At 58.2% G+C, this 19,609-nt stretch overlaps 1 protein-coding gene across 6 annotated transcripts in view; it reads right to left on the reverse strand.

Moving 5' to 3' along the window:
• MAD1L1 (mitotic arrest deficient 1 like 1) overlaps window positions 1-19,609 on the reverse strand; it is a 412,602-nt gene that overhangs the window by 244,011 nt on the left and 148,982 nt on the right. For all 6 annotated transcript variants that reach the window (XM_030932978.1, XM_010366657.2, XM_030932977.1 and 3 more), the window contains exon 12: window positions 3,579-3,723. In XM_030932978.1, the coding sequence (XP_030788838.1) occupies window positions 3,579-3,723 (145 nt within the window). The remainder of the gene's footprint in view (window positions 1-3,578; window positions 3,724-19,609) is intronic.

The following is a 19,609-nucleotide window of genomic DNA, read 5'->3' on the forward strand; positions in this document are numbered from 1 at the left end:
ACAAAGGGAACTTTATGGGAGCGAGCAGATCTGATGCTCCAGGCAGCGAGGATATGGGAGAGGGGAATGTCTGACGTCACCAACCCCAGCTTCGGAGGAGGTGGCCGAGGAACGTGTTCATTCAGCCAGTGCAGACCCAAGACCCCAGCCCAGAGCTCAAAACTCAGACCCTCGACAACTCCGGAAGACACAAATCTGTCTTTCCCATTGTGCGGGTTCCCAGGGCAGGATGTCACCACGACAACCACACCGCGCTCAGCAGCCACGACGTGAGTCAGACGCCACTGGACACCCAGTGTCAACTGCTCACCAACAGCCCGTGGCCTCCAGTAAATGATCTGCTCTGAAACAGGGAGGGAGGGTGGAGTGTAGAAAACGGGAGGTGGGAAGGGAAAGCTTTTCTGTAATTTTAAAAGTTTCTTGCTAAAAGTTAGCTTGTATTACTGATGTTCCATAAACAGGACTCTGCAGCCATACTGTGGAAGCGTGGGGCACTGGAGAAACAGCTCATTTCAAACAGGAAAATGGTTTGTGTTCACCCAGTTCCAGAAGCCAATTTTCAACTGCTTAAAATAGTCACGATATTTTACCAAGGTAATTATACTCTTAGGTCTCGGTAACAATTAAATCCTTAGACTAGAGCCGCTTAATAAAGGTCTTGAAATAAAACTGCACACTCCAAGCACTGTGTACTAAAATGTCAAGCACACAAGGAGGGCCTCCAATGGGACGCCAGAGGCCCAGAGCCCCCACCAGCCGCAGGCTCGCAGCCCTCCTGGGTGTGTCTTGAGAGAAGGCGCTCCTCAACCACCAGCCAGCCGGGCGGGCTGCCGTGCAGAGCTGAGGTGGACAGTGGCCAACACCGAGGTGCACAGACCCAGAGCAGCAGGCACACCGCTCCCTCCAGATGGCTGAGTGAACAGCTTCATCACGGCTGGCTGGACGGATCCTGCACCCCCGGCCTGGGGCTACACGGGGGACTGGAATCGATCCTCCGTCGGGATAAACAACCAGTCCATGCCCGGTGATCAATATCCACCTTTTTGCTAACACAGAGCAGGCCCGTGAGCACAGCAGGGCCGGGGGTAGGCCGGCGTGGGCCAGAAAGTGCCAGAGGTGCTCCACCTGCGAAGCAGAGAACAGAAACTTCCTGCCCTGGGTGGGCCGGGGTGACCCTCAAAGAGGAACGGCAGGAAGGAAGCCAGGCGCAGACTTCCCAGGAGGCTGTGGGGCTCCACTGGGCCATGAGGGAGCCCCACAGGGACGAAAACCACACCAGACATCCAGCGACTGCGTGCAACTCCTCATCACGGCCAGGAGCCCTGGCACTAAGAGGGGATGTGGGCAGCCCTGGCACTAAGAGGGGATGTGGGCAGTGGCACCAGTGTCCTCTGGGTCACAGAACGTCAGGCTGCAGGCCAGACCCAGCACACAAGAACACTCAGACCCACACGTGACCTGTAAAGGGAACTCTTCCCATCAGCTTCCAGCTGCTGACTTAAGAAACCAGGAGGTTCCCATAGGATGAGCCACAGCTGAGGCCCGGCGGGGCTGCCCTCGTGTGGGGGTCACACCTGTAACTCACCCACGCCACGCACGCAGGACCACCCCAAAGTGCTGCACCCCGGCCGGTGTGGGCCGGCGTCACTCCCCAGCCCCGACCCAGAATCGGAGTGGGCCAACAAGGTGCACTCAAGGGGGCGCCACGCGAACACAGCCACGTTCCCGGACACCCTGGGGTCATCGGGCCTGAGCCCAGAGTTTAGCAGAAAGGAGAATTGAGACCCAGAGACAATGAGGGCCATCTGAGGTCCCAGAGAAAGGCCCAGCTCCCAGCCCAGCCTCCCACTCCTCCTCCCCAAGAAAGCTCTGAGCTTCCCGCATCATGGGACCACAGCATGTCATCGCGCACTCAAAGATCACCAAGCCCAGGGGTCCCGCCACCCCGACAGAACACAGCCTCGCCCCCTCTGCTTCCCAGGGCCTCTCCTCAGCAGCAGGGTTGGGCTGCACTTGCCGGAACCTCCCGCAGTGGTCAGCCCACATGCTGTGACCTGCTGGGCCCAAGCCGCTGTCTCCTCTGGCTCCAGGCCTCGAGGGTGACTTCAGCAGCGCTTTGTGACAAGCGGCCTTCTCTCCCTCCGCCATGGTTCTCCACACACTTTCACAAAGGGGAAATCCTTGGGTCCCCACATGAACACCACCTCCTGAGAAAAGCCCTTCTGTGGCATCGCCACGCCGTCCACCTCTGTGGAGGTGGGTGGCAGGTGCTGGTTTGGTGCTACTGCCTGACCCCACTAGAGAGTGGATGACCCAAGGGTTGTGCCCACACAGTCTGCGCCGCATGCACCGCATGCATCTTGCTTAGAAGCTGACACACTAGCAGACACGGTGTTTGAAGAGAAGGGAGCACGGGGGAAGGTCCTAGAGCTGCTCCACAGAAATGCACTGTGCCTGACCATGCAACAGGGCTGGGTGTCCCCTCTGCCAGAGGCGGCAGACAGCTCCAGCTGAAAAGCCATGTGAGAACATTTCGAGTGTCCCTGTCTGGGGTGCACCTGCAAAGCCAGGGCTTTGGGGCCAGCCTCTGAGCTGTGCACAGGGGCCAGCTCAACCTGTGTTCTGGACCCGGGCCCATGTGAACTTTTCCTTCAGGAGACAGCATGGAGCCGCCCAGGAGCGAGCTGGAGAAACTATAAAACAGCAGCTTCGGAGCAGAAACGTTACTAATTTTCTAAAAGCTCCACAACCAAGAGGTCCCAGCAGCAAAGAGCCTTGGTTTTCATCAGAAACGATCAAGAACAGGCAAACATTCATGAGGCACAACTCCCAGCACTTGACAGGTGCAGCATCCATCCCAGGCCAGGGTGACACAGCCCTCCGCCCACTCACCACTAGCTGGAGGCAGACAGGGGGAGCCTCCGCCCAGCAAGCTGGACACCCGCCCTGGCCCAGAGAGCATCTGGGTACAGATTTACTTCCTTCCTGCCTTGTCTTCTGAAATTTCAGTGCTCGAGGAACATTTTAAACAACACTCACAAAAACTGTCTTTCACGCTCCAGCGACCTCTGCTCACAGTGCCAGACATGAGAACCCCCGCAGGCACTGACGATTACAGTCGGGCCATGAAGCCACCCACAGGTGGGGCTGGGGCACACCTGGAAGCAGCTTTCATCCCAAGCCCAGGCCAAGATCCGCACAGCGAAACCGGCATCACTGGACGGCAAAGCATGAGGGTGCATACTGCAGGGGACACGGGAGCCTGCAGAGGGTCCGCAGCGACAAGGAACGCTCTACAGGGCTCAGCACCAGGCCGGGGTGGACACTGAGATGCCGGGGGAACTGAAAAGGGTGGGGCACACAGCAGGCCCAGAGAGTCCCAGAAGGAGCACCGGGGTTGAGCACTCTCTGGCATTCCCAGAACCCTCTTGGCAACCCAGGGCCAAAGTGCCAACCGTGACCCAGCTGCACTGACCCAGCTGCAGCACTCCTGCCTCCACAGTGAGATCTCGCTGACCAGGTGTGCGCTCGCCCGCAGCTCCCTGCAACTCTGATCAAAATGTGAGGGCATAAATCACCTTGGTGAGCAGCAGGACCCGTTTCTGGAGCCTCCGGGCCAGTGCCTCGTGCGTCTCGCGCTTCTTCCTCTCCTCCAGCAGCTGGCCGCTGACCTGCCGGAGCTCTTCCTGCAGCTGCTGCCTGGCCTTCTCCAGCCCCCGGGCGCTGCACGGGAGAGACAAGAGGGCAAAGCACTGAAGCCTGGGGTGACCACCCCACCGCGCCCCGCCCCACCCTAGGAACAAGCCCACCAGGACACCCTAAAATAGAGCTGCACGTGCGGCCCCCTCACTGCCATTTCCGCACTGCTGAATAGCTACTTAAGGCCTTTCAGGAGTTTCTGGATTTCAAATAGACTCCCAGGGTGATTCCAGAACACGGCAGGGAGTGGGAGGGGAGCTCAACTCCACACACAATGGGAAAAATTGTCGGCGACGCAGCCCTTTGGGAGACGGGACTTCTGAATGAGCGAGATTGCAGAGCCAGCGCTTCCCCTCTGAATCACTGCAGATGTGCAGTGTGGTGCGGGGAAGCAAACGCCGGGCGCCTGCTGGGGGGGTCTGTTCTAAAAACATTCTGCGAGGTTGAAAGCACAGCCTGGTGCTGAGCACTGGGAACCCGGAGGTCTCCTGCGGGCCGACGCCACGGGCAGGGCCAACTCCAGCCTGCCCAAGAGGCCTTTCCCTGTCCGCCCCTTCGGGTGGCTGATAGTTCCTTTGATTTCTGCTTTTGAATCCTCCCTTTTCCTTGCACGTTCCCCTCTGCCTCAGTCCCTGTGCTGGTTGCCTGTCACCTGCGTTACCACAATAGCCTCCCAACGGCTCTCATTGGGGCCCTCAACCACTGGGCACCAGGCTGTCTCCTCAGACGGCAGAGAGGGGCCGTGTCACGCAATTTTGAAGCCTTTGGTGGTTCCCAACCACTCCTGGTGAGTCTCCGAGTTCACAGCCTGGCAGTAACGGGCCTCAGGGGTTTGGATCTTGTCCCTCTCTCTCTATCCTTCAGAAGCTGACTTGGGAGCCAGACAAATGACAGCGTCCACTGACCCTGACTGCAAGAACCCACCTATGATGCAACGGCTTTCTGTGATTCTGGGAGCCCCAGGACTCCACCTCCCCACCCGAGGGGGCTCCCAGGAAGGGCGCAGCGAGGCGCACAGAGGAGAGACTGCCCCGGAGAGAGGGTGAGTCAGGACTCCACCTCCCCATGGGACAACCGGGCATGCGGGTGCTCCCAGGAAGGGACGCAGCCAGGAGAGATGAGAGGCCGCCCAAGAGGAGGCAAGTCAGGACTCCGCAGCGAGGCACGAGGGTGCTCCCAGGAAGGGACACAGCCAGGAAGGGGAGAGGCCGCCCTGGGGAGGGGGCGAGTCAGCGGAGTGAGGGCCCAGCCCCACTCAGACAGCCCAGGGCAGGTGCGGAGTGGAACAGCGCTGGAACACAGGAGCTACACACGACTGTACTGAGTATCACAAACTTCTTTCCAAAGGAAATCTTATCTAAATCTCAAGGAAATAAACCACAGCATTGGGATGGAGAAAAGCTAACGGGGACCACAGTCCTGTGAGGCGACCATCAAGGAGAACCAGGATGAAGCTTTGCCTTCCCCAAACCACTACCCAAGAAAGCACCATCCGCCAGCCCCAGGATGAAGCTTTTCCCCAGAACACCGCCCAAGAAAGAGCCATCTGCGGCCGGGCGCGGTGGTTCACGCCTGTAATCCCAGCACTTTGGGAGGCCGAGGCGGGCAGATCACGAGGTCAGGAGATCGAGACCATTCTGGCTAACATGGTGAAACCCCCGTCTCTAGTAGAAATACAAAAAAAACTTTTTTTTTTTTTTTTTGCTTGCAGTGAGCCAAGATGTTTGGAAACAGGAATGTGGGATGGGGCCATGAACACCACCCTCAGGCTTGCACCTTCCTGGCCATCAATTGCTTCTGCTTGGCTTTAGTTACGTGACTTGAGAAAAAGCTTCATCCCGGGGCTGGCGGATGGCGTTTTCTTTTTTGTTTTTTGTTTTTTTTTTTTTGAGACAGAGTCTCACTCTGTCGCCCAGGCTGGCGTGCAGTGGCCGGATCTCAGCTCACTACAAGCTCCGCCTTCCAAGTTCACACCATTCTCCTGCCTCAGCCTCCCGAGTAGCTGGGACTACAGGCGCCCGCCACCACGCCCGGCTAGATTTTTTTGTATTTTTAGTAGAGATGGGGTTTCACCGTGTTAGCCAGGATGGTCTCGATCTCCTGACCTTGTGATCTGCCCGCCTCGGCCTCCCAAAGTGCTGGGATTACAGGTGTGAGCCACCGTGCCCGGCCGCAGATGGCACTTTCTTGGGTGGTGGTTTGGGGAAAGCTTCATCCCGGGGCTGGCGGATGGCGCTTTCTTGTGCAGTGGTCTCCACTGGACTCATGTTTGAGTGAAGTGAATATGGGGTTTTTGACTGTAACTCAGTTACAGTTACAGTCTTTAAATAAAGGGTAAGTTGAAAATGAATGCGAATCCAACACTCACAGAACGTCAGAAGGGACTTGGTGGCGGTCCTAACCCAGCCAAGCATGGCGGGAACCCCAGCCTGGCCACCCTCGGCCAGCCCCAGCAGAAGCTGCACAAGCCCACGGACTGGGGCCAACACACTGGCGTCCAGGACACGGGCGTTTCATTTCAGCCTCATGTGATCTTGTGAAATATGTATCTGATCGTCAGCCCATCTCCCAGAACACAACGCCTAAAACCCTCGGGCTCTCACGATGAGGCCTTCCATGTGCCAATGACTGACGGTGGCTGCAGCCCCCAGGCAGCTGCAGGACGGGGCGGGTCACCAGGAAGACCAAGGCCGGACTAGAGGCTGGGGACTTCAGTCCCACCCCTAAGCTCGGGGAAGGAGAGGGGCTGAAGGCTGAGTGGCTCACCAATGAGCAGGGGCAGAGTCAATGACATCCACCTAACGAGGCCCCCATCAAAACCCAAAGGCCTCTCACCGGAGCTGGGAGAGCTTCCACTGGTGCTGGAGGGTGGCGGCCTCTATCGAAACCCAAAAGGACTGAGCTGGGAGGGCTTCCGGTGTTCCCAGAGGGTGGCGGTCCAGGGAGGGCATGGAAGCTGCAGGCCCTTCAGTTTCCTTGAGTTCTACGAGACACTCCAGCAAATTAATCAAACTCAAGGGGAATCCCAACTGGGTGGCTGGAACCCCAGTCTACATCTGGCCGGTCAGAAGCACAGCGGCGGCTCACAACAGGCACCAGAAGGTGGGGACTGGGCCCTCACCCCAGAGTCTGACGTCACCTCCAGGCAGACAGTGTCAGAACAGAACTGAGTGAGACTGAACTGAACGGCTGGTGTCCCAGGCAGAACCGACTGCTTGCTTGGCGGGTGGGGAAACACCCCACATCTAGTCAGAGTCTTCCATGTGGACTGCTGCGATGCCAGAGCAGAGGAAACCGTTCTGAGTCTCTCCTATCCCATCAGCCGCCTGGGAAAGGCCTATGCTGACACTGGTCCCGGGTGCAGCACTGGCCAGCGGCCCCCCGTCCCCTCCAGGTGCTGCATAACCAAATACGCAAGATAAAATAAAAAACAGGCACAAAGTTCACGGGAGACACATATTATGAGGCTACTTTGGGCTCCAGTTCAATTTTAAACTATTCATGGACCAATTTAATAGTCAAGGGCTGTAAAATCTACTCTTGAATCACTGAATTCAGGTGCAAAAGTTCACAAGTGCTTTAAATCATGGCTCCGTGTGATCATTTAACTCGAAGAATGCCACCGTTCCCCGTGCTCTGCTTTAAAGCCAGAGTGTGCAAAGGCAAGAATGTGACAGGTGCTGTCTTTCAGGTGACAGGCGCCCTCAGCTCAGCACAGGATGGCTGGGCAGCCTTGAGGGGGGCCCGACAAACCCACACCCTGCATCCTGAGTGAGGGTGCGCTCACATCTGTGCGGGGCGCATGTGGGGCTGGAGCCCAGCACCGAGAGCAGATGCGAGTCCTGAGTGAGGGTGCGCTCACATCTGTGCGGGGCGCATGTGGGGCTGGAGCCCCCCACCAAGAGCAGATGCGAGTAACGCACACCCACAGGACAGTGGTTGTCCTGCTTCAGAGCTCAGGCTCCCGGAGCTTGAGGACCAGGGCTCAGTGCAATAGAGTCAGGTGCCAAGACTGGGCCCAGGAACTAGATGTGGCCTGAGCTGCTTCTGACCCACTCTCCGCAGCCTAGGCCACCTCCGCGAGGCAGGGCGGCCGGCACCGGGGCCACCTCTGGGAGGCAGAACGGCTGGCACCGGGGCCACCTCTGCGAGGCAGCGCAGCCAGCACCGGGGCGCCCCAAGCCCAGCCCTCGCCCTGCAACAGCGGCTCTGCAGAACTAGCACACCCTCCTCTGCTGCTTAAAGGGTCTTTACCCACTCCTAGTTTTAGTGTACTGAGGGAATAATGCAAACACTACTAACTCTGGGATGGAAGGGGAAGGTGGAAACAGCTACAGGCTTTGTTAAAGATCTGCAAGAGTACTGTGGCCTGGCCAAGGACAGACGTTTCTGACCTCCTCGGACCCTCGCTGGCTCCCAGATCCTCAGGGGTCGTCAGTCACCTCTTGGTCCCACCCCCACCTCCCGCCCCTACCCTTAGCATAAGAAGAGCCTGAGATCAGTACTGACTTCAGAGGGTCTTTGCGACCGTAGGTGACCGCCTCCCCGATCGCCGGCTCTCTGAATACGCCCGCTCTTCCTCCACTCTCGCCTCTGGTGTCTGCCTGTCAAGCATCGGACAGCTGAACCTGGGCTTCCTTACAGACCCGGTCTGAGGAAATGCAGCGGCTGCACGATGTAGCGTGAAGCGTGTGTTCCACGGCGCCGCAGAGGGAAGACAGAGCCCCAGGGGCGTGGGGCTGAGCCCGGCCTGGAAAAACTCATCAGCCGGGTTGTGAAGCAAACCTCCCCTCACGAAGGGAGATGGGAGAAATGAACCAGAGCAACACATGCTCCCGGCTGAGGGACGGCATGGGCGGCAGAGGCACAGGCACACCCACTCCAGCATCATCCAGGTGCAGCACTCGGGCCCGCGTCATCGGGGCCACACCCCAAGGCCTGAGGACTGAGACCGCAGTCTTCTGAACAACAGAAGTAGACTGTAAAAAGCCAACACCAAGACACGACAAGCAGACGACACTGTGGAATGCTCACCAAGAGCCATGTCCGGGACGTTCGCCACTCACACCTGACCGGCAGGCAAGTCCACCCAGTCCACTCAGCACACAGGATGTGAGGGAAGGCGGCCGCACGCCGTTCCACCCACCAGAGACGGCAGCGTGGAACACCGCAGCCAGCCTGGGCTCGCTGGGCCTCCATTCTACTGGGGTGGGAATCTCAGGCAAAGAAGCCACACGCACGGCATGAGCAGAGAATCTCACCGGGGGTGCGAGTACCGAGGTCACTGAGAGCAGCAGGAAGACCCTCAGGCACCAAGGACACAGGGACTTCAGGAAGCAGCTCCCATCCCCTGGGCTGTGGGAACACGTGGCAGAGGCTGACATCATTAAAATGTAGATGCTCAGAGATGGGCCCCATGGAACGGGAACTGAGGCTGCTGAGGGAGGCCGTGCTGGTGCCTGCACGGGGGCCCTGGAGGGCCTGGGTCCAGGCCTCTGAGAACAGGGCAGCAGCCCATGGAGCTGGCACCTCTAGGCACTACAGAATCTGCAGGCTGGCAGGCTGCTGAGAGGGGGCAAGGCCAGTGGCTAAAGAGCTGCCCATCTGCCTGCAGGCTGGCCCTGGGGCCCTCTCCAGCGCCCCCAGGGCAGGCCCTGATGCAGGTGCCCCCGGTGAAGCGCAAGTGTGGGCTGTCGTCCCTGGCACTGCGAAGTAGGGCTCGGAGAAGGGAGTGTGTACCTGCAAGACAACAACTCAGTCACCGCAGCGGGCAGAAGACAGGCCATCAGCAAACCAGCAAGCAGGTGCCTCCTGACACTGGAGGGGAAACAGGAAGCTGGGAGGGCCCTCGGGGAGGGGTGGCAGGGCAGCCTGAGAAAGGCGGTGTCAGAGACGGGGACGTTTCCTATGGGCAGCTGGTGTGCGGTGTGCTCATTCGTGGTCAGCCCAGTGGGCCTGAGGCTGGGCCCGCCAGGGGCAACGGGCAAGGTCAGAAGAGGACGAGCAAACTAAGAAGGGCCTCCGCACACGGCATGGAGAGCAGGCTCAGCCAGAGGGGCAGGAGAGCAAGGAGCAGGCCAGCGTGTGTCCATGAGGTGCCCAAGTCTCGAGGGGAGGGGAAGGTCCAGCACAGGCGGCCCTGTCCTGAGGACCCGAGGAAGTGGCAATTAGGAGCCAAGCCCTGGAGGTGCAGGAAGGGCCGGCACAAAGTGGACAGCCCCAGAGTGCAGCCTAAAGGCCCCCAACTAGCGTTTCAGACACCGCCTAAAGGCCCCCAACTAGCATTTCAGACACCACCTAAAGGCCCCCAACTAGTGTTTCAGACGCCGCCACCAAGTGGTGCTGCCTACCCTGGCGTGCAGGTAAAGGTGCCCCATCAAGACGGGCACCTCCTCCCACCCTCAGGCCCTGCAGGGCAGCGGGACCCCAGTGTGCCGAGCCACAGCGGCACCCGGGACGGCAGGCTCTCCCCTGTTGGGGATGTTCTCTCTGTTCAACCCCGGCCTTTCTTCTGAGGTGCAGAAGAGAAAACTCATAAAAAATTAAGCCTCTAGGTCCATGCTTGGGCTGAACTCTGAGGTCACTGGCATTTCCGCCAGCCTCTGGGAGTTCAGAATGAAGTGCTTAGTTCCTCCAGGAGAAGCCGGCATGTTTATCGATCAATGTCTCTCTGAGCCAGCCTTTACTGAAAGAACAAGCTCTGAGCTTTTGAGCATCCGTCTGCACTGTGACCAGCCACTGAGGCCACTTTAATGTGATCTTCATCAGAAGCTCCCGGCCTGAGAATACCGACTTTCAAGGACACAACGCATCCCCAAATGGCAGGAGACATTTTAACGACCTTCCTCAAGACACTGCTGAGCCAGCTCTTCCACGCACGACCCATTCCTCCCACACACTCTTTGTCTACCTTCTCCCAAGTCCCAGCCACTCTGGACACCCGCCAAGGCAAGGGCAGGCATCGCACAAACAGGCACCACTGGACTCTCCCCAGAAACATGGGGCCCTGAGGCACAGGAGCCCACAGCGCGGCCACCATGGGAGACAGGCTCTGAGAGAGGCAAAGCAGTGGTGCGCTCTGGGGACCTGATCCGACCCTTGGGATGGCACTAGGAGGCCATTCCCACCCCAGGCACAAGGCTGAGTGGTGCCTGGCGTGTGGATCCACAGGGCAGGGACACGCCTCCACAGTCACACCCGGGCCCAGGGCAAAACCAGCATGTTCTGGGTGGTGCACACAATGCCTGTGTCCCCGCCAAGTTCACCTGTGGAAACCCGGATCCCCAATGTGATGGTGACCAAAGGGGGACCCCTGAGAGGGGATTCGGTCCTGAGGGTGGAGTGCTCCCGATAGGATGTGCATCTTGTGAGCAGCATGAAGAAGCCAGCGTCCTCTCCCTCTGCCCTGTGAGGACAGGGGCCGGTCATCTGCAACCCAGGAGGAGAGCCCTCCTCAGACCTGGCACTGCCATCCTGCACTCCTCAGCTCCACAGTCATGAGAAACGGACATCTGTTCAGATCCCCGTCTGTGGTACTTTGTTATGTAAGCCCAAACAGAGACCGCCTCCTAACCCATAATGCCCGGACACGCTGTTCACACATGGGCACGGGGTCACACCAAGGGTTCCTTACTGACGACTGCCCCGAAACGGTTATGACACGGTGAGCCCACGGCACAGTAAGCTTGAGACAGGGTTACGACTCGGTGAGCCCACGGCACAGTGAGCCTGCAGCACGGTGAGCCCAAGACACACACAGTTATGACACGGTGACCCCGTGGCACAGTGAGCCTGCAGCATGGTGAGCTCGACACAGTTATGACACGGTGAGCCCACGGCACAGTGAGCCCAAGACAGTTACGACACAGTGAGCTCAGAGCACGGTGAGCCCGAGACAGTTATGACACGGTGAGCTCATGACAAGGTGAGCTCTTGGCACGGTGAGCCCGAGAAAGTCACAACACGGTGAGCTCGTGGCATGGTGAGCCCGAGATGGTTACATGGTGAGGACACGGTGAGTCCACGGCATGGTGAGCCCGAGACAGTTACGACATGGTGGGCTCACGGCACGGGGAGCCCGTGGCATGGTGAGCCTGCCAGTGGCCTCAAGGGTTAAGATGTAAACACAGCTACATGCACAGCGATCTTCAGTGACAACGTCTGGCATGAAACTAGGAAAATATTAATAAAATTTTATTCAGACCTTGACAAAATCTCTAAAAGCACCTTTATTCTTAGATATCTGAGGAACATAGATCAAGACCCACCCACAAGTATGATTTTTAATCTTCTCGATTTCACGGATGAGTAAATTCAAGCCTCGAGCGACTGAGTCATGACCATGAGGCCACCATGTCCCCCAGGACACCGCTGAACATGACCTCCAGGGTCTCCAGGGCCGTGCCTTGAGCACCCCCACAGGGCTGGGGGGAGATGCCGTAGTCAGGCCAAGCAACAGCACCGCCACACAGGTGACACGTTCCATGTGTCTCTCAGGAAGAGAGCAAGTGCAGGGGCTTGGCTGAGCCAGCGGTCGGGAGCGGTGCGGCCCAGTGGGGAGCAGCAAACCATAGCTGGTGGCCTGGAGCAGGCACACAAGGCAAAAAGCAGTGCCGTTCCGCAGCAGGTGCTTGGGAGCAGGAGACAGGGACCCAGGAGACTGGCAGGGAACAGAGGACAGGTTCCAGCCCCAGCGGACAGCCTGCCCTGCTCTGCTCTGGAAGCAACCACGGGTTCTGAAAGAGGGTATCGCTGGACAGGACCACCTCCCAAACCACATGTGCTCATCTTCCAGTCACAAGAACTGTACACAGAGCTGTGTTCACAGGTGCCCCTCAGGGAGCCTCACAGCAGCCCAGATCCAGAGGCAACGTTTTAGATGGAGCATGAACTGGTTTCAGAAATACTCTCCTGGAAGGCCAGGGTTCCCAGACAGGGCAGAAGCAACACTGTGCATGTGCAGGCATCCACAGTCGCTCCTTGCCCAGAGAGAACACCGGGGAAGGGCCCCCACTCACCACAGAGAGAAGCCGTCTCTGCCACTGAAGCCCTCAGCTCCAGCCTGGAGGCCGGCATGGCAGACACAGGCTCCCTGTGTATCTGAGGAGCCTCTTGAGAGTGGGAATTAATAGCTGCCTCTGCAGACATGCAGGGGAACATGGCCCTGGGACCCACAGGGTTGAGAGGGTCCCATCTACCTGCAGGAGCCAGCACAGCACCCTGCTCTCCGGAGGCTCTGAGCACTCCATCCACCTCTGGCCTCCTCCTTCCTCTTGAACAGAACTGAAGCCACTGAGCCCCTCGCTGCTAATGGGCAGGGGAGGATTTGATCAGACGTGTGCATCCATCATGAAGCACAAGAGCATCAACAGGTTCCAGTTCCTCCCCTGCCCCGCGCTCACGGGGCCTCCACGGCAGAGCCGGGAGAGGCTCCCTGATCAGGAGCTGCTGGAAACTCAGATCAGAGTTCATGCTTCTCATCTACCCAAGAAGAAAGCAGAGGAGGCTGGCAGCCAGGGCCCCTCCCATGTGTGAACTCGGAGGCGAGCCTCCTGAGCAGTTTCCTGCTCCTGGGTACATGACCTCGTTTAGCCTCCACCAGAATCTGGGAGGAGAGCAGCAGTGCCGCCCCCAGTCCCCACGTCCCCAAGGAGGAAGGGGCTCAGAGGTGACTTGCCTCGCTGAGGACTCGGGTTCAAGTCCGCATGGCCAGCTCAGCCCCCACACCGTGATGAGGCTGGGGCCGGGCAGCCACACTCAGTGGCACAGGTGGGCACTTGCAGGTGAAAGACAGGGGCAGGCCCTCCTCCCTGGTGGGCAGGTGCAGACTCGGAAGGGGCTGGGCCTCCGAGAGGGCGCGGCGCCACCCTCCCTGGCGCCCCAGGATGTCGGGCTCAGCATGGCACGCAGCTGTTGTTATTTACGCCATCTAATTCCAATCTTAAATGCCTCCAAGTGTCATTACACATTTTTCTGAAAAAAATAAAAATCCAAACAGCAGAAATGAAACCAGAGAATGAGAAGAGCAAAGGCTGAAATAATTACCAATCAAAGGAACGGCCAGGGGAGCAGGCTCTGAAGCTGCAGCCTGGCCTCCTGGTCGCTCCTCCCCGACTCGGCCTCTGAAGAGCGCTCTGTTCCCAACATCTCATCAATTGGAATCACCAAATTCAATTTGCATTCCCAGATAAACAGCGGCCACACTGCAAATACTCTCATCTGACCTTGAAATGTGAGAAGGAAAATTGCCCTTTGCAATTTCAATTCACTCCCGACCGTAATGAATAATCCAGTTTAGCTGATCAGCTACCAACCTGTAATCGCCTGGGGAGGACTGCCTCCAAATGATGGGTGAGGAGCCCTGGCAAGGGTGGCCGCAGGGAGACCATAAATTCACTTCCGCCCCAGGCTGCTGGAGATTAGGAAATGAGAACGGGAGAGACAAGGGGGCAAGTCACCTCCCCAGGTCCTACTAAACAACTGCCCCATGCCCTCCAGCTCCGACTTTCAGAAAAAAGAGAAGACACCGAAGGTACTCCAATGCCTGGAGTGGCGCAGAGAGGCACAGCAGGTGTCCTGGAGGCATCCACTGCCTCCCGAGGTCAGAGAGAAGGAGGCCATCCGTGCATCCGTCCTCCCAGTCGGCACTGGCTCCCTGCCCGCCTAATGCACAGGACAGAAGCCCCAAGGGGCCACATGGCCAGCAGGCGGGCAGCAGGCAGGTGGGCCAGCCTCGAGGCTGGGCGCTTTCTCTGCACTGCTGCTCTGCAAACAGCCCACCACCTATGTTTGTAAGGAAAGTTTTCCTGGAACAAAGCCACACCCACTCGTTGACATATGGCCTACGGCTGCTTTCCTGTGACAGAGACCCTGGCTCAAAAAGCCAGAAGTATTTACTGTATGGCTCTTTACAGAGAAAGGTTACCAACCACTACCCTACACCACAGAGGTTTAGAAACGCTGGCATGGGTAACTAAAGACATGAGTTCCCACCCAACTGAGGCCAGGTGACTGCATTTCCACCCCCCTACGACGCCCCCCTCAACAAGAGAGCAAGCCACTGCCAGCCCCCAGCCTCAGCCACTGCAGATGCACAAATTCCACGGCAAAAATAGTAGTAACAACCCTCCGACTACAACCACCCACCCTCGCGTGCCAAGCACCTCCCCCACGGTCACAGGCCTCTGGAAGGAAGCCCAGGATTTTGGGGCCCCTCATTTCCAAATGGGAGCAGGACTCAAAGAACAGCGCTGGGCTCTGACACCAAGTCCATCCCTGGGCGGCTGGAAACTCCCAGGTCACAAGGCAGCGCTGTCAGCTGCATACAGCCCTGTGCTCAGAGGCAGTGTGGAGCCTGATTTTCCCAGTGAAGATGTGTGTGGTTGGGCAAGGGGAGCTGCCACTTCTTCAAACACACCCTGAACATCCCTGACAGGGAGGGAGACATTTTTGCCTCATTTCTCGGTTAGGGACACAGATGCTGGAGGACAGCGGCAGTCCAGGGAATCTGGCTCACAGGCGATGCTGCTGGGACGTGGCCTGTACTTTGTGACGTTACATCTTGGCCTCATTAACCCTCAGCTGCCTCTTGACCACCCAAGGTCCAGACTCTGTGCCCCGCTCCCTGGCTCCGCATTCCTGGAGGGTGAGAAGATACCTGAGCCCAGGGAGAGACAGGAGAGAGCTGCTGTGACGGTCCGGGAGCGAGGCCAGGCACCAAAGACAGGACCGGGGATGACATGGGGTGGGAATGGCAGAGCTGGCGGGAAGGGTGCTCGGAAAGAAGATACGGACAGACAAGCTGGGCCGGGGCCGGGGCAGGGCGCACTGCTGGGCTGGCACTGGAAAGGGGAACCGCTTGGGGCCAGGGGTTGCCACACTGGGCTCCTTGCTCCTTCCTCATCTGGACCATCGGTTCTAGCAAAAGTCCATCGAGTTCCCTCAAACAGACGTGTAAAGGAACGAAAATCACAGCATCCACCTATCAGTCCCGCTCCACCAACACTTCTTCAACCTCCAGAACGCCCTCATGTGACCCGGGAAACCTCAGGACAAATCTCAGCTGGAGGAATCCAACCTGTAGGGGGACTGTGGATCTCGGGGCTGCCAAAAATCCCCACATCGGGCCAGAGTCCCCCACAGAGGAGGTGGGGGCGCTCCCGTGCCACCGCGGCCAGGGCACCATCACGCACCTTCCACTCCCTTGCCCAGCCAGCAGGCCCCAGGGCTTGTCTTTTCCAGGATCTGTCCTCCACACAGGGGTCCACTGCCACTGTTCCAGCCCCCACGGTTGGCAGAGCACAATGGCCCAGGCCGGCGGGGGGTGCAGGAGCCAAGTGTGAGGGAAAGAAGCCGGAGCACAGGTTAGGGAGGGGAAGGCCGCCTGGCCCAGCTGGTGGGAACGCGGGAGAGACACCTGCCATCAGGGTGGGGAAGTTGAGCCTGCATGCAATTGGCCAATAGAATCACGGGACCCCTGGGGAGAGGGCAGGGCACACCTGACATGGCCCCAAGGTCAGGAGCAGTAACAGCAAGGTGGCAGCTTCCAGGGGCAGAGGAAAAGTTGATCACAGAGATTAGGAGAGAGGTTGGAGCCAAAGATAGAGACTCTGAAGTCTGGCCACACTGAAGTGACAAGAAGAGATATCAAAGCACAAGAACTTACATAAGAAGGAAAAGCAGAGACCGAAGAATAAAGAACGGAGAACAAGCTCCCGGGAAACACCTGCAAAGGAGATTCAAGAGAAAGGGAAGGGGGGCAGGAGAGGGAGGGGACGGGGACCAGGAGGCCATGTGTGAGTGTGAGGGGGTGTGCACGTCCCGCAACAGCTGCACAGGAAACCAGAAAAGCCAGGGAAGGAGGAAGGGAAGGGAAGGAGAGTGGGGACCATGGGGCTGTGTGTGAGACAGAGTGCAGGAGGGAGAAGGGAGAGAGAGGGAGAGACGGGAGGGAAGGAGCCAGGCCTGGGGAGCTCAGTGAGGGACACCGGAGACACAGAGGGAGAGATCAGAGGGAAGGAGCCAGGCCTGGGGAGCTCAGCGGAGCTGCTGTCAGAGCTGTGACTTCAGCACCACACGGCTGGTGAGTTGGAGCCGTGAGCATGGAGTTGGGCTCTGGCCGGCGTCGCCGGGTCTGGTGTGGGAGTGCAGCACTCCAGAGAGAAGCAGCAGGCCAAGTGGAAGGACCAGGCCGAGGAGACGGAGCTCTGAGGACTAAGGGGCTCACACACCCTATTTAATTGAGGCTTACATCAAATTGGACAAACAGTTAAGAGAAGAGACAAAGTGATCTCTGTGACGTCTCTCTTTGGAATCACCCGATAGCCCAATTAGCAGCTCTGAAGCTGAGGCTCCAGCGCCCGTGACAATCAATGGAGCCCGCCAAGCAGAGTTCGGCCGCCTGCACGTGGCCCAGCCCCTGCCCACGCCTGTGCGCCACACGACCACCAGCTGCTTCAGCGCTACCCGGGTAACGAAGCCTGTTCGGTCTGTTCATTTTCCCGTTGATTTTGCCATCCTCGACCCAAAGCACTGGAAGTCAATACCCCGTTAGGTGTGGCACCTTCACAGGGCCTCTGCTGTCTCTCCCGCTGCAGGGAGAGCTCCCCTGCTCGTCAATCAGGAATGGGTGGCACGGGCCCCTGGGGGAAGAGACGTCCCTCCCCGCGCGTGACATCCCGGGTAACCAGGGCTGACAGCCTCTAAACACTGTCACTCGACCAATAAACAAACATCTCCACAGCATTCCCCATGCTGAATAACAAAACTGAAAGGAGAAGATGAGATTTTCGGAATTATTAGTTTCCCTTTCATTCCTCTCTAGCAGGAGCTGGAGACACAGAGGCGCCCACTCGCCCATCACTGAGTCACCTGGCAGCTCACTCATGAGCCCCGCTGCCTCCGCGCCGGGCGGGGGGCTTGGAGGGCTGACACTTGACTTGAGAAATGCCAGCTCCAAGCAGTTTATTTCCTCTTGAACTTTAAGAACTGACAAAGACAGGAGTGACCTTTAAAAGGCAGGGTTACTGCTTGTTGGAATCGCTGAGCACTTCTTGGCTTACACAACACAGAGAGAAGGTGCGGGGTGAGTGCCCCCAGGCTCGGGGCACGGCTCTCAGCACCCGGGCAGGTAAATCAGTGGAGAGGCCTCCAAGGTGGGTCAGTGGATGGAGGCCAGCACAGGGCAGGCTGTCAGGAGACTCCAGACATAAAAGACTGCATGGTGTCCCCTGTGGCCAAAACGGAAGAGGCAGTAGCATCAGACGCCAGCAAGACCTGGGAGACCTGGGTTCAAATCCAGCCTCTGCCACTGACCTGCAGCAGGCTGTGCACCAAGAAGACCAACATTTCCTCCTACCAGTCCTTCAGGGAGAAGCACGTGGGAAGAAATAGATCTGTTCCTGACACTGCAGGCGCGCCCGTTCCCTTCTCCAGGAACTCCTGGCTGGTCATTTTGAGTATCTGCTGGGCCCATCCTATGGACCGGCTGCAGGATGCTCCCAGTGATTCCAGCATGGTCAGACCCTGGGGTGGGGAGGAATGTGGGCAGGAAGGCAATGGGGAAGTGGGGACGGAGACTGGGTGTGAATCCCCGCCCAGTGAGGGCCTGGTTTTCCACAGGCGCCCAGCTCGAAGGAGGAGAACGCTCACATCCGGACCTGCCATTACCCTTCTCGCCATCAGTTAACCAGTGGTTTCCTCTGGACACCCGAAAGGCATTCCAATGCAGCACTGCCGACGGGGCGTGCGGTGGACACTCCACAGGATCTGGAAGACTTGGGTCAAAAGAACTCAGGAAACACGGTGGAAGTTTCCAGGTATGTGTAGAAAAATAAAGCTCCGCTGTGCTGATGAATACCGACTCCATTTCCTCAAAGTCCAGGGGGACAGACGGGGTCTGTCCACAGGTATGGCCGGATCCGCCACGGAGACAGCCACGGGAAGCGCGAGGCAAGGAAGACCAAGGGCCGCAACCTTTACTTGCTGGGAGCAGAGCGCTGCAAGTGGGCAGAGCCTGCAAGTGGCACTGCCCGGGCAGGGTGATGCCAGAGAAGGCCCTGCGCCCATGCAGACGTGCCAGGGACAAGGGATTAGGTGCCTGTGCTCACGGGAGTCCCTAGGCTCTGGCAGGCCTACCTGCTGGAGAGCAGATCAGAGGCAGGAAACCCAGCTCAGTGCAGAGTCCCCGCCCAGAAAACCCACTTCCTGAGTTACTGTGGAGGCCACTGCAGCCGCCAGCACACCACTCAATGTGTCATCTACCACCAGCTTGATCCCTGCACTGGATGGAGAACCTCCCGTGGAACTTGCCTCGCACCTCTGAACATCTCCTGGAACGTCCTGATGTCCAGGCCCCAGATAACCCTGGGAGCCACTGGAGCCGGCCTGGTATGTGGAGGAGAAAAAGGAAGGAGCCGTGACAAATACAGGGCCAAGCATGGGGGCAGGAGGGTGCTCCCAACCCCCCAGGTGAAGGGCCTGCAACTCAGCAGTCTTGTAGAGTAAGAAACCCTCCACGTGCTGGGCAAAAGAGACCTTATCATTGCCGTCATCGTTTCCTGAACATAGGTCATCACGTTTAATGTTTCCTACCACCCCAAGCTAACGACTATTATCATGTCCTTTACAGACGAGGTGGCCTGGCTGAGAGGACACCAGAGACCCTGCTGAAGGTCACAGGGCCAGCAGTCAGTGAGGAGCAAGAATTCAATGCCGGTCTCGCTCAGTCCTGACACTGACTATGCTCTTCATTACTGTAGCTTGCATGCTAGCCACAGGTCTCACAGAGCCATAACTCCACACTCACCTCAAGCACCACTGTGTATCAGCCACCATTCCAGGCAAAGCAGACACAGTGGTGACTGCCCTCAAAGAAGCTCAAAAGTAGAAAAGGTTAACAAAAGACAAGTGT

Source organism: Rhinopithecus roxellana, chromosome 6, assembly GCF_007565055.1.
Source record: "Rhinopithecus roxellana isolate Shanxi Qingling chromosome 6, ASM756505v1, whole genome shotgun sequence".
NCBI classification, from domain to species: domain Eukaryota; kingdom Metazoa; phylum Chordata; class Mammalia; order Primates; family Cercopithecidae; genus Rhinopithecus; species Rhinopithecus roxellana.